The 15247-nt window shown below is 38.3% G+C and overlaps 2 protein-coding genes across 2 annotated transcripts; one reads left to right on the top strand and one right to left on the bottom strand.

Moving 5' to 3' along the window:
* The first annotated feature begins 3185 nt into the window (after window positions 1-3185).
* On the top strand, window positions 3186-12503 carry Su(H) (recombining binding protein suppressor of hairless). Its single transcript, XM_064697528.1, has 7 exons — window positions 3186-3519; window positions 5059-5464; window positions 5535-6208; window positions 8627-9020; window positions 10289-11169; window positions 11235-11442; window positions 11500-12503. The coding sequence occupies exons 1-7, from the start codon at window positions 3296-3298 to the stop codon at window positions 11845-11847; spliced, it is 3135 nt and encodes a 1044-aa protein (XP_064553598.1). The 5' UTR covers window positions 3186-3295; the 3' UTR covers window positions 11848-12503.
* Window positions 6216-7844, bottom strand: CIAPIN1 (cytokine induced apoptosis inhibitor 1). Its single transcript, XM_064697358.1, has 3 exons — window positions 7629-7844; window positions 7076-7572; window positions 6216-6443 (listed from the first exon to the last, which is right to left on the bottom strand). Exons 1-3 carry the CDS (start codon window positions 7762-7764, stop codon window positions 6330-6332), a joined length of 747 nt encoding a protein of 248 aa, XP_064553428.1. The 5' UTR covers window positions 7765-7844; the 3' UTR covers window positions 6216-6329.
* Window positions 12504-15247: the final 2744 nt, after the last annotated feature.

Below are 15247 nucleotides of genomic sequence, written 5' to 3'. Positions count from 1 at the left end.
ACACAACCCCAACATAGACGTCATTAAACTAAAACAGAAATTAAACAAAAAACAACAAAAATAGCAATAATTATAAGCGAAATCATGTTAAAGTTAGTAATTTTTAAATGCAAATGTAAACAAATTGTTGTGTTTAGTACATATGTTCTTGTATAACGAGTATTTTCCCCATATAAACCTATTTTGCTCAGCGCTGTCTCCTAGAGCTAGAAACACACGCACGCACACACACCCACACACTCACATCCATTAATGCTGTTTGTTTCCCCTCCCAAGGCGGCCTTTCCCATTTCATGTTTTGTTGAGCCCAGGACTTCTACTCCTGACTAATGCCGTGGCAATATGAGCTCCTAGACTCCAGTACCAGACTCTAACAAGATTTGGCCTATTTAACTTGTAGTTTAGCCTAAGTTAGTGTTAGTTTTTTGTATGGATCATGTTGTGTACGCGTGTATAAATTTTTGGCGCCTGTCCAATAATTGTCGTACTTAACATTTATACTGCACACGAATATAATGTTTTAAATAGTTTAAATTTCTGTGAGTCGTAAGTAGCACAAATCGTAAGGAAAGCATAGCAAATCTTAGATAAATAATTAACATATAGCATAGTCTAGTGTAGTATCAAGGTAAATATATTATTATATTTGGGGGCGGGGTTATGTGCTCAAGCAACATTTTAATTTATTTGTACTGTTATTATACACATAGAAATTGATGATGGGAAATCTGAAAATGGGAAAGCAAAGTAAAATTTTTGAACATACTGTAAGTTCTAAAATTGCATTTATAATATATATATACTTATGTATGTATATATACATATAGACAAAGCAAACAAATCGGAGAATAATGTATAATGTGAAAATAAATGCGTCGTTATTTAAATAGGAATTGACATTTATTTAAAAGAAAAATGAAAAAGCAAACGATAACTGAAACCTATTGAAGAAATTTCTCAAATATATATATATATATAAATAAAATAAATCGAAATGGAACCTTTTTTAAATTCAATCACTCTTATCCATCACGAAAAGTGCTATAAAAAATGAAAAGAAAAAAAGCAAAACATAGACAACATCAAATTCCTACGAAATGAAAGACTTTAAAATCTAAGCCGTTAAATGAAATAAAACTATACACACACACACACACACACAATGAACGATGATGAATAAAATTACACAAGCATTCATAATATATATATACATATATACATCTATTAATATATGTATACGAATTGAAGAAGTGCATAAGAAAATTTACACACTGCAAAAATGACATCTCTAGTATATAAAAACAAAAGTCAAATGAAGAAAGCAAAAAAAGAACACCTTTAATATATTGTTAAGGATCGTTGGAATTTGTAGTTTAATTGGATTGTAATTCATATATAGGGAATGCTGTTAGGGTAGACGTAATTTAAAACATGTATATTGTATATAGCGTGTTAAGCTAAAAACTAAGCGACAATTGCAAGATTTACTCGAAACTCAAATGTTAATTTTATTTTGGTTCTTTGCTTTTCCATCGTTTATCACAAACACAGCCATAAATATAACTACAGCCCGACACCTGCAACCAAAAAGTTAATAAATAACTTTAGCAAAGCTAATTGTTGTAAAAACACGAGTATATAAACCGCATTCAAATTGATTTCCCAAACTTAATGTTAGTGAAAGCAAATACAAATACAATTGTAGCAATATGAAGCAAAGAAAACTCGGTATGTTCTTATGAAAGTAACATTAACGAATTAATTTAAAGTCTAATTAACGGAATATGAGAATTTTACTGAATAAACACACAAAAAAAAAACCAAATAAAAAAAAAAGGAAACAAATTCAATTGGCAAAGATATTGTATACTATACAAAAGAGCAAAACAAATCTCGTTTATTTTTTCGCTTCAAGCCGGCAACCAAAACTCATCCATATTAAAGCATATGCATCATACAAACATCTGGAAGCTGATATTGTGATAAATGCAATTACCATAAGCCCCCTCCTGAGTCAATTGTTGTATGCTCAAATGCCGTGTTTGTCAACGGGTATGATAATTTACATTTTGATTTAAAATGAATCGTGTTTTAAGAGATATAAAGGAAATTTCAATATACTTTATACCCAGCAGCAGCTAAAAATATCTCGTTATTTAAACTGTTCTTGCGTAACTTACGCCTATAGATATTATTATTTTTATTGTTATTGTTTGAATACAATTTTCATCATATAGCTATATGTAGCTAGAATTTATTGTTAAGTTTTTGTTACACTTTTTTTTTTAACCAGAGCTATGTTAAAATTTACAAAAGCTGCAGCTTAATTGCTTAGAGCTGTGTTTAGCCAAGGCTCACAGCTATATTTTCCGCTAAAGTTGGCATTTTAAAGCTAAAAACATGTCAAGCTTTAGCTATGAGTAAAATAGCCATAGCCAAAATGTTTGCTTGTAGCTCTTTTATAAACTCTTCAGCTTTTTATAGCTATATTAAAATGCATAAAGCTTAAAAAGTGTTAAGCTATAGCTTTGGGAATAATAGTTATAGCCGTAATGCTTGGCTTGAGCTCTTAAATATGTTCTTCAGCTTTTTAAAGCTATATTTAAATGGACAAAGCTAAAAAAGTATTAAGCTATACCTGTGTATAATAGCCATAGCCAAAATGATTGGCTGGAGCACTTTTATAAATTCTTCAGCTTTTTATAGCTATATTTAAGTGCATAATAGCCAAAATCACTTGGCCATAGCTAGAATTGTTATGTTTTGGTTTAATTTAACAGCCAATTACAGGGGAACCGGCTTTCTGTTAACTTTTACTCGTAGTTTTCCATGTTTTCAGCTGAATTGAGAACTCGTTTCAACTGTAAACTAGTTTCCAATTGGATTCAGCTCAGAGCTCTATCCACACACACAATAGCATCTGACCCGATGAGTTACGCATAAGTTGTAAGTGACAGTTAAATAAATGCTGTCCATTTATAGACTTTTTAATGCAACATTTATTTTTACCGTACCTTATTCCCTTCCGCCTATGCTAATTTGGCGGCGACCCACCCACAAAAGAAGACAGCTGTCGCCTGCAGTGCCCCAGGCTGCAGTAGAGCTTTAAGCCGTTAGCCGAGGGAAAGCTTCGCAAAGCTTTTAGCTTTCGTCAGCATATTAAGCTCTGAACGGAGCTCAAGTATTGCAGTAGGCGCGCTCAGCTCGAACGCAACGGAAGCCCAGTTTGAACGCGGTCGACGGAAGTTTTGAGATAATCAAAAAAAAAATAAAGAAAACCGTAAAAAAGGCAGCCATGTATTCGGTTAAAGTTCTGGCTTTGTGCCTGATCAGCTGTTGCTGTTGTTTGGGCATCAATGCCAAGCTGGAGGAAAGATTCTCATGGAAGCAGCTGACCTTCGACTGGCCCAGCGCAGAGGCCGAGACGGAGGCCAAAAGCAACGGACACTACATAGCGGAGAACAATTTACCGCTCGGCGTGGAGCGCTGGGAAAACAAAATCTTTGTCACTGTGCCAAGGTAAGCGGAGGCAGCCAAAAATATCAATTACCGCTGCGATTACCTCTTTGTACTTTTTTTTTATATATATTTACTTTTATTCGTGTTGCGAAAACCCATTTGTCTTGAGGGAAAACCGGTTATTCGTTGTTTTTGCTCTTTTTCTCTTTCCTAGTATACAACTATTTGCATTTTAAATAACTGTTATGCAAATAATTATTAATTATATTAATGCTCAGACAAAACGCTTACATGGTAAATTAATTCGTGATCGAACAGGGGACATATATATACGGACGCTTATCACATTTGATCTTTGACTATTTCGACCTGCCCATCTAGTTGCGATGACGTCATCGCTGCGCGGTGGTTTACCTGTTCCAATAATATTTTGACCGAAAATATTAATATGCTTATCAGGTTTGATGTCAACAACATGCTGATTCAGAAGAAGAAAAAAGCCCAAATATATTGTTCTGAACAATGCAGTTAAATTTATCAGAAAAAGGCTGAATGAGCAATATCTGCAATAAAATATATAATATATAAGATTGCATTTGTGCCTGGTTTTGAGAATTCCCGCTTTACCTTTTTTAAAAATTATTTTTAAATAACTTTTGAGTTAATTCTTCGATCGCTTTTATGTTATCAGGTCATGAGTATATCATTCAAATTTATTCCTTACCAAAAACAGACTCAAATACTCGGCAGTTATTTATATTAAATTTAAAACTCTGGAAGAAATTGTTTAAAAACGTAAATATACCTCAATTGAAGTCTGCTCTAAGAGTATATTTGGGCCGAATTTCGATGACTCTAACCCGAATATTCTCAAGGATCGATATTTATCGATTATGGATAAAAGGGTTTTCGAAAAAATAAGCATATTAAATATGTGTAACTACACTCTTTAAAATATGAACACAAACAAATCTCTTTTTACATCAAAGATGCAAACATTGGCTATTTTCGGCATGCCGAAGATTAAATACCCTTACAGTTTCGCAGATATCTGAGAATCTGTATACATCGTAATTACCGAGTTTGGTGAAGATAACTTAAAAAAATCAGAAAATTGTTCCCTTTAAAACTCATTTTTCAACCGATTCCTACTCTAGAGCTAAATCATGGAAGTATTATAGTAGACCGACATTGATATTTGGCTTATATGTGAGCTTAGTGAAACTAAGCATAAAAAAATTTTTCATCCAAGAACTTAATTTTCGACCGATCATACATATGGCAGCTGTGTGATATAGTAGTCTGATCCCGCTAGCTTTGACTTATGTACTGCCAGCCACAGAGAGACGGACCTCTGCAAAAGTTTCAAGAGGATAACTTTAAAACTGAGACCAGTTCGCATAGAAGGCAGACAGGCGGACTTGGCTATATCAACCCGACTTGATGCTGATCAAGAATATATATACTTTATGAGGTCGGAGATGTCTCCAGCTATGCGTCATTTATTTTATGACATTTTAAAACCCCCCACAAGAGTAAAGAAAATGGGTAAAGCGCTCTCAGACTTACCGATTTTGTTTTTTTAATACACTCGCTCAGATGGAAGGCAGGCGTGGCGGCTACACTGAACTACATTGATCTGACGACCAGTGAAAAATCACCGAAACTGCGTCCGTATCCCAGCTGGGAGGCCAACAAGCTGCCAATTGATGTGCAGCCACAGGAGCAGAAGACGCCCGCCGGTGGCCGATTGGATGCGGAGAAGGCGCAAGATGCGGGTGTACAATTACAGGACAATGCCACCATAATTTCCACCTTCCGCATTCAGGTGGATGCCTGCGATCGTCTTTGGGTGTTGGACACCGGTCTCGCCGATATTTTGGGCAATCCCAAGCAGATTACACCCAATTCGATTTTAGTGTTTGATCTGAAAACGGATCAGCTGCTGCGCCGCTTTGCCATACCCGCCGAACAGACCAAGGAGGACACGTTCTTTGCTAATATTGTGCGTACTCCTGGCAAAATCAATTGAGGTTTTTACTTAACAAGTTTTCCCTTCCCCACATTTTGTTTAGGTGGTCGATGTGGAGCGAGAACAGTGCGATGATGCGTTTGCATATGTCCCAGATTTGGGCGCATATGGCGTCATTGTCTACTCCTATCGGGACAACAAATCCTATCGTGTAAAGCACAATTACTTCCACTTTGAACCGCTGCAGGGTGATTTCAATGTTGCAGGCGTGAATTTCCAATGGACCGATGGCGTATTCGGCTTGGCCGTTGGCCCACTGAATCCCGATCACACCAAGGATATATACTTCCATGCGCTGGCCAGCACCAAGGAGTTCAAGGTCTCCAATCGTGTGCTCCAAAACGAAAGTCATGTTAATGGCGGCGAATCCTATCATGATTTTAAACTTGTCGGCGATCGCGGCATGAACGGACAGTCGACGGCCGAGGCGTACGACAAGGAGACAGGCGTGTTGTTCTACACGCAGGTGAACAAGGATGCCATCGCCTGCTGGAATGTCAATCGTCCATATACAGCGGATACACAGGGCCTCATTGATTCCGATTCGCATACTTTGGTCTTTCCCAACGATCTAAAGGTAGACAGCACTGGCTCACTCTGGGTACTATCCGACAGAATGCCCACCTTTCTGTACAAGGAGCTGGACCACACGGCCGTCAACTATCGCATTTTGACCGGCAAGAGTCGTGATCTTATCAAGGGTACGCCATGCGAACAGTGAGCCTTTGATTGTGCGCTATTCATTTGTTTTCTCTTTAATTAATTTTATATTTAATTATGAAATTATATTCACTTAATAAAGTGTCCAAGTCTATATGTGCTGCATTGTGTCCTAAGCCTAAATGTCCGATTTCAGCAAATTATCCGCCAGCTGCACCTTCTCGCCCGGCTTGAAGGCTGGCATACCCAGATATGGGCACGAGGAGCACCTAAACGCGTCGCCCAGATAGCACTGCAAAATAATAGAATAAGAAAAAACAAAAACATGAGAAAATTAGTACGCGTCGGTTACTTAAATGATGCTAATTGGAAATGAACTCTTAATTGGTGAAAGTCCTAGTTTTCTATATAAGAAAATTTAAAAGTGCCCTAATGTTACATCCAATATATTAAAAACTAGTTGCACAGGGTTTTTATAAACTTTTTCATGGACTATTTCAGGTCCATGTAAGGTCTTGAATTAATGTACTTAATTTTTAGCAGATCCGAAATATAATTAGAAGCATGTACTGCCTGCAATAGACATGTGCAAAGATTCGGCTATATAAACGACAGACAGACGAATATGGATTATAAATTTACACTTGCTGAGGTCGGCGATGTCTGTCAGGCGTTACAAACGTCGCGACATAATAAGAACGCCCATTGTTAGGGTATAATGACGACTCAAATTGCTAAAAGTTCCAATTCCCAAGTGCTTTCTGAGGTCGCAGTTGTCTGCCAGGCGTTACGAACGTCATCACAAAATTGAAATGCCCAATGTAAGGGTATAGTGACGATTCCAATTACTAATAGTTCTAATTTCCAAGTGCACGTTATTGTATGGGTTTTGCCTTTTCACACGTAAACATAGACGTTACATACATTGCCGCAGCTGGACTTTGCATTCTCGGTGACCGCTTTTGTTGTCTTCTCGCTTTCTAGCTCCTCGGCCAGGCCGCAGGAACAGTTCTTGCATGCCTTGCGCTTGCCAGTGGTGCTGCAGACTCGCAGCCCAGCTGGATCTGGCTTTTGTTTATCCTCCTCATCGAGCAGTTCCTCCTCATCGATAAGCTCCTCATCATCGCCGCTTATTTTCCATACATTCACGCTAGATGTTTTCTTTGCAAACGATAGCCGGGCCGAGGACCCCGTCTCATAGCCAGGCTTCTCCGCGGTCAGCGTATTGGCAACGGCATCCTCACGGCAATTGATGAATCCAGACAGCTTGATTTCCTGCAACAGACTGCTGCCCGGTCCAATGTAGGAAAACAAATGCAGTATGCCGCTCGGTTTTAGCATGTGGAGCAGCTTTACGTAATTGTCAGTCAATTGGGCGCATTCGATCACAATTAGATCAAAACTCGAATTGGCGTAAGAGGCTAAAATGCATGCAATTGGCAATAAACATGCTGACTCACACTCTGTTAACACTTACAAAATGACAGGCGATGCACATTTTCTACAGCCACCTCGCCGCAGGTGGCCGCCTTCAGTGTCTCTACACGTTTATCCAGATCAGCGCTATCAGTCCATATATATAGGGATTTTTGCAAGCCCTTAAACTGTTCCATTGTCTGTGTGGTTGATTCTAGAATTTTATAAAAATTTTAAGCGCACACAGTTTGCGTTGCTGCCAACTTGGTGGTAAACTGACTAGGAGCTGCCAACTTGCTTGTGAGTCCTCATTTGTTGTAGTCACAGCGAAGGCGTATTAATGTGATGAATATTTTCGAAGAAGGTTGCCGGCAAATTACGATTTAAATTAATTTAATTTTTTGAATTTTTGAAATTCCACAATGATCTTTAAAAGCGTGTAATTGTAAATGAGTTGAAATGAATTTATGCAAGCAGGCCATTTACCTAATGTTGAAAACATTGTAGAATTGACGTCACAGATTTTAACCGTGAATGTATAAACTATCGATAGAACACTCTTGCATACGCATATCGCATACGCTCAGCCACTTATCGATAGTGGCATATTTGAAGATATCGATACGATAACAACAACCCTAGTTTGTTTGGTAGCTGCTGCTTGCTAGTGGGGTTTGATTTCGTTTTTATTTATTATAAATCAGTTACCACAGTTTAGTTGCTAGTTTAAACAGCAGCCAGCCGCAACGAGCTTCAGTCGTACTCGCACTCGCGCTCCTAAGTCTACACTTGTTAATTGTGGCCAGGCGGGCATTCTAAAACAAAAATTAAAAAAAACAACAACAACATCGAAAGCGAAACCGTGAGAAACGACAGCTGCTGCTGCGTGTGTTGTGCCAGGATACAACGACTTGAAAGACGAAAAAAGCAAAACACAAACAAAGTACAAGTGTAAGTGCAAGTAGTGCCAAAGTGTTAAACAAGTTGCCAAAAAAAAAAAAACAAAAACAAAAAAAAAAGCACAACAATAATAGACGACATTAAAACAGCATGTGCTTAAATGAAGAGCTACAGCCAATTTAATTTAAACGCTGTTGCCGCCGCACCGCCCGCCATTGTCTACGAGAACGCAGCCGCAGCAGTAGCAGCCGGCAGCAATAGCAACTCCTTGGAGCATACTCAGCTGCACAGTCACAGCCAGGATATGCCGCACTTTGGACTGGGCAGTGCGCCGCCGCCACAGCAGCAGCAGCTACAAGTGCATCATCAACAACAACAACAACAACAACAGCAGCAGCAGCAACAACAACAACAAATGCAACTATCAATGCTGCCGGTTGCTGTTCCAGGTCCATACCGGTCGCACATTGAGGAAAAGAAGCTGACGCGCGATGCCATGGAGAAGTACATGCGCGAGCGCAACGACATGGTCATCGTCATACTGCACGCCAAGGTGGGTTTAGTGTGAAACAACAACAGAATATTTTGAAAGGTTTCGCTTTGAGAGAGGATTAACAAGACAGCGTGACGTCACAAATACATACAAATTATATGTGTGCATAGTATGTCCTTGTTATCACTGTCTATTGAACTATTGAGTATGCCTGTACATGTATATAAATTTATATTCATGATTATCAGGATCAGCTTGGAGTTGTTGTGAAAGAAATGCTTGACAGGAAATTGAATTAAAATATATTAAAAATATATCTTAACCAAATTTAGCAAATACAAGTTTTAGCTTGCATCTAATATTTTGAAAGTTTTATTAAAATCGGGCTAATAAATCATTTAGCTTCTATAAGATCTATGAAACTTGGAAGATGACTGAAATTTATATATAGCTCTCAAAAGATTTTAAATCTTCAAGAGTTTTTTATGTGGAATACCCCTAAAAAATCTGTTTTTTTACCTAGAGACAGGAAATTTTAAATGAATGTATAAATTTTTTAAATAATTGCACATTTTTTATGGGATTTTCTAATAACTTGAAATATTTTTCGTATCTCAATAATCTTGTTTTCGTATTGTCTTAATTGTAGATAAACATTTTGTTGATATAAAAAAAAAAATTAAATTATTAAAAAATGGCTATTTTTATAAATATAATATTTATATATAATAATATATGCCAAAACAAGAACCGTATAAAATCGTAGGACGGTTTTATATAAAAGTGTGTTAAAACGACGTAAAATTTGGAGTTTTTCTTTTAATACTCCTTTTTATATATACATAGGAATAAATATATTTGTATATATTCCATATATTCAGGAAAGTTTGCCTTAAAATGTTGCTGCAGTGACGTCATCCACAGATTTGGCAAGAGATTGTGGACAGCTTTATATGTATTAATTTATGGGTGGGCTTGGGTTAATGTGTGGGCTTCACTTGCAATTCCGAAGCGAATTGCTGCTCCAGTGCGGGCATTTGTTGCGGTTTGACGCGGCTATCTTCAAGCGTCGGCCGCCGTCCAGGCATCGCATCCTTCACACTTGACTGCACCCAAATTAAGCAAACGGCGGCCACAATAAAATAATTGAAATTAATTATACGACAAATTTAACAGCTGCATTGCTGCGGTTACAGTTTGTTACGATTTGTCTCTGTCGATAATCGAAGCACTGATTTTCATTATTATTACTATTATTTTTACTACTATAAGTTATTTGTTAGATTTACTCGGCTAGTTGGCTAATCGAGTTTTTGCTACTCCTGCAGGTGGCACAGAAATCCTATGGCAATGAGAAGCGTTTCTTCTGCCCGCCGCCGTGTATCTATCTGTTTGGCAGCGGCTGGCGTCGACGCTACGAGGAGATGCTGCAGCAGGGCGAGGGCGAGCAGGGGGCACAGCTGTGCGCATTCATTGGCATTGGCAGCAGCGATCAGGATATGCAGCAGCTGGATCTCAATGGCAAACAGTATTGTGCAGCCAAGACGTTGTTTATATCGGATTCGGATAAGCGCAAGCATTTCATGCTGTCGGTGAAAATGTTCTATGGCAATGGCCACGACATTGGCGTATTCAATTCCAAGCGCATCAAGGTCATCTCGAAGCCGTCCAAAAAGAAGCAATCCCTCAAGAATGCCGACCTGTGCATAGCCAGCGGCACCAATGTCGCCCTCTTCAATCGCCTGCGTTCCCAAACTGTCTCGACTCGGTATCTGCACGTGGAGAACGGGCATTTCCATGCCTCATCGACACAATGGGGCGCATTCACGATACATCTGCTCGATGATAATGAATCCGAATCGGAGGAGTTTCAGGTGCGCGATGGTTATATACACTATGGTGCCACCGTTAAGCTGGTATGCTCTGTTACGGGCATGGCGCTGCCGCGTCTAATCATACGCAAAGTCGATAAACAGATGGCACTGCTGGAGGCCGATGATCCGGTCTCGCAGCTGCACAAGTGCGCCTTTTACATGAAGGACACGGATCGCATGTATCTCTGCCTGTCACAGGAGAAGATCATACAATTTCAGGCCACGCCCTGCCCAAAGGAGCCCAACAAAGAAATGATCAACGATGGCGCTTGCTGGACAATCATATCCACCGACAAAGCCGAATATCAGTTCTACGAGGGCATGGGTCCCGTTGCGTAAGTCCTTCAAATGTGTATCAATATTCCTTTTTATTGTTTATAATCTTTGATTGGTTCCTTAGCTCACCGGTGACGCCAGTGCCAATTGTTAATTCGCTGAATCTTAATGGCGGCGGCGATGTGGCCATGCTGGAGCTGAGCGGCGATAACTTTACGCCGCATTTGCAGGTCTGGTTTGGCGATGTCGAGGCGGAGACCATGTATCGCTGCGCAGAAACGCTGCTCTGTGTGGTGCCCGAAATCTCACAATTTCGCGGCGAATGGCTTTGGGTATGTGTTTTGCTTGGAATGCACGTGAATTCTTATGTTTATACAATTTCTTGGCAGGTGCGACAGCCCACGCAGGTGCCAATATCGCTGGTACGCAACGATGGCATCATTTATGCCACTGGGCTGACATTCACCTATACGCCGGAGCCGGGTCCGCGATCGCATTGTAATCAGGCTGACGATGTTATGCGTACGCGTCACAACAACAATAACATCACAAGCATTAGCAACAATAATAACAATAGCAACAACAACAATAACAACAACAACAGCAACAACAGCAACAGCAGCAATTCACCAGCTGGCGGCTCCAGCTTACAGCAGAGCATGCAACAGCAGACGCATCAAACGCTACCCTCCATCTCGGAAGTGCAATGGAATAGTCATGGGAGCGGCTTGTCTTGAGTGCGGCAGTATTGCTATTATTTGCAATTTCATATACATTTATTTATGCCAAGTTATTTAAAGTTCGTCTAGCACATATTTAGTTTTTAAACACATGCTTAGTTCTTAAGTTGTTCACTCTCCCCCACCCCCTCTCACTCTCTCAATGCGAGGCGAACAAAACGAAAACCAATTTCAAGTTGACCAATATTATCATTTTGTAGTGCTAGCCGGTACCAATAGATGTATAAATGCAAAATATATTTGTAAATAACTCGAAAGAGCTCACTGACATAAAGAATTAAATGTAACTCTAGTTAAATATACATTTATATAGTATATAGAACATTTGATGTATATGCTGGGCCTATGCGTTGTGCCAACTTAATTGGATCGCCCATATAATTATATATAACAACTGTTTGCTGAACATCTTGTACAACATTCCACTTAAAAAAAGCTACAGTCAACAGGCACACTTGAGAATAATTTACATCAAGCCCAACATAAGCCCAGCATTAGACCATATACAGATATATATAAATAAATATATATATATATATATATGACAAAGCATATAATTTTGTAAGATAACTGAATGAAGAAAGTTGTAAGCCTAAGAGAAACCCTAAATCTAAATAAATACCAGAACAAACATAAACTATGTCAGTTAACAATTTGAATTTGTCATGATTTAACATTTTCTTTCTCCGTTGCTTTAAATGACCTACCAGCTAAAAAAAAAAAAGGTACAAATCCCGCCACCAGCCCCCTTTGGTTAGGCGAATAGTCGATTTAAATCGGCATGGGAAAATGTTGCCATGTCGTGTGAACATTTTTGAGACTAAAACAAAACAAGTGCAGCACTTCCCACGGTGGGCTGCCTCTTCAACTTTAATTACAGTTGGTTGGTCGATTTGAATTTTTAGCTGCCATTACGAAAAACGCAAAGTCAAGAAATATATATATATATATGTACATATATAACGCCGCATTGTTTCCGTTTGGAGCTAAAGGAACAGAATATTCACACAGCCCCACAAGGCGTTGACAATAAGCGGCCCAGCGCTGAGAATCTTTTTTCTTTTTCTGTTTTTTTTTTTTGTTTTCTTAACTATCTTTGTTTAATATTTATGCATTATTTGCCAGACTACCTGTTATTGTTGTTTTACAGATTTACAAATTAACAATCGCAGTTTTGCATTAATTATCGCGCTTCCGTTTTGGGTTTGCCAAACTAATCACAGCGTCGAACTTGAAGTTTTCGCCCAATACTCTATACACCTGAACTTATCTAAAATGGGTAACATAATGTTACTCAAATATATATTGCAAACAGAAGAAGAAGTGTCAAAGACAAACAAGGAACATCTCCCGAGACCTTATTAAGATATTCCACTGTGAAATATGTTTGTTCAAAAGTATCGTATATTTTCATATATACGTTAGTATGGGCTTAAATGTAATATTATATATATATTAATTAAAGAAGTGGTCAATGGCTTGATTTGCGTTTCGAACCTACTACCTGAATTAATCTTTTGCTGGTTTACCAAATCCATCAACCCAGGATTTGGTTCGTATCTTGATTTGACATGCATTTTCAAAATTCTAATGAAACAATTCAATTTCTAATTGCCCGTTCTACTAAATATAACCCATTCTTATAGAATGGGGGCTTAAATTTATATCTACCTTAATCTAGCAGTTACCAAATATGTTATTTTTGTACTGCTTCCTCAAGAGTTTTCTATTTTTAATAAAGTCCTTGTTGAAATAAAATATGCTACATTTTCGTGTAAGCTGTTTTTTGGGTAATTGGCTTACTTTAAGGTTCGGTTTATTAAAAAAAAAAATAATTCTAATTCCAGTCTCGAAGCGGCGCCTTTTAAGCAATCCTCGCTTGACAAGCAGCCCAGCGACCAATTTTTTATATATCACTATTTCAGCCTAGAGTTCTTGTGTTTACTAGAGACATCAAATCTGTTACGTAGTTTCGCGTATTTTCTTTATACAATCCCCTGTTTTGCCAAAGAATTATATACGATATATTTCAATCAACGAAATTGTAAAAAAAATCGGACATTAAACACAAAAGTTAGGAAAGAGTGTTAGATATGTTTCTATAAAGAGAATAAAGTTTGAATATCTTGTACAGCAGCTAGCAGCGTCGTGCAGAGTATCTCATATTCGGGCACAACTGATTTAAGCACTCTTACTTGTTTTAATTAGAATTTTTGTAGCTAAGTCTCAAGTCTTATCAGAGTCAGTGAAGCAGGCAGGCAGCAGCAGCAGCAGCGACAGCGGGAACAAATGCAACTCACCCCCAAGTTGATGGGAATTTCTGGAGATGGCAAACGAAAGACTCAAACGACAAACTTGGCGTCGTCGCCTGCGTCGCCTGAGTTGCGTGAGAGATGAACTGAACAGCAAAGGGGCCAAAGGGGTCAAGTTGTAAAAACCACCACCAAGTTTTGTAATTGGAACTGCAACTTCTTTAAGGCCGTTGCCACGCATGACATCTTATAAGAAGCTGAATATGAAATTAGTTGAATTTTTAATGAACATTCACATTTCGAGTGCATAATTTTTGCCCCTCGCTCTGGTCTGGTTGGACAGGTGACTGCGTTGGGTGTTACAGGTACAAGGGGGGAAATGTTAAAAAAAGAAAAATTCTCAGGAGCTTCCACTGCACTAATTATCTTGAAAAATCTGCGTCTTGACTTTAAAGCCGGCTGCCGGTTTTCACACGCTGTGAAAATTCTAACCATACAATGCGTGGGAATTGCCAGCCGGTTGTGTGGGAGCCAAAAAGGGGTTGCATGCAATCAAAGCAGATATAAAAAGAAAAATAAATACATATATTAAGTTATAGTATATATTTTTATATCATTCCAAGTAGTAATAGAGACCAATTGCAATAATTAACTGAAATGATCTTCAAAGAACGCAAATGTTTTTCATCTAGTATCAAACATTACCTGGATTTAACCGGGCATAAAATGTAAAATTTTCCAAAACTAACTTAAAACCCCAATTTTAAGCCAAGGTCGGTTTTGCGCAATCTGTGAATCTTGTTTCAAATCAAATTTTACACAGTTAAATGAAATTGAGAATATTTCAAGAACAACACACGTATTCCTGTATCTGGCTGATGGGGTTCAAAATAATATTAGTTGCTTAGTTTATGGTTATCTACGAGGCATTAAAGACATTGAGTGATACCCCGATTGTGATTGTTAAAATTATAACAGGAACATAACAGCCTGTTATTCGCTATGTTATTGATAACAGAACGCTGTAATTTTTCGCGTAAAATGGAACCAAATATGAAAGGGCTCAGCGTAAAAATTCCACATCTATTTTAAACTTTTTAAAACTCTCAATTATATCTGATATCATTATCAGTTTATAATTGACA

The sequence above is a fragment of the Drosophila montana genome, unplaced genomic scaffold, assembly GCF_035044405.1.
Source record: "Drosophila montana isolate Dmon_TW-CO22-7 unplaced genomic scaffold, ASM3504440v1 contig_402_1, whole genome shotgun sequence".
NCBI classification, from domain to species: Eukaryota; Metazoa; Arthropoda; class Insecta; order Diptera; family Drosophilidae; genus Drosophila; species Drosophila montana.
Note: the sequence above shows the minus strand (reverse complement) of the source record. Positions and strands in the feature narration are given on the sequence as shown.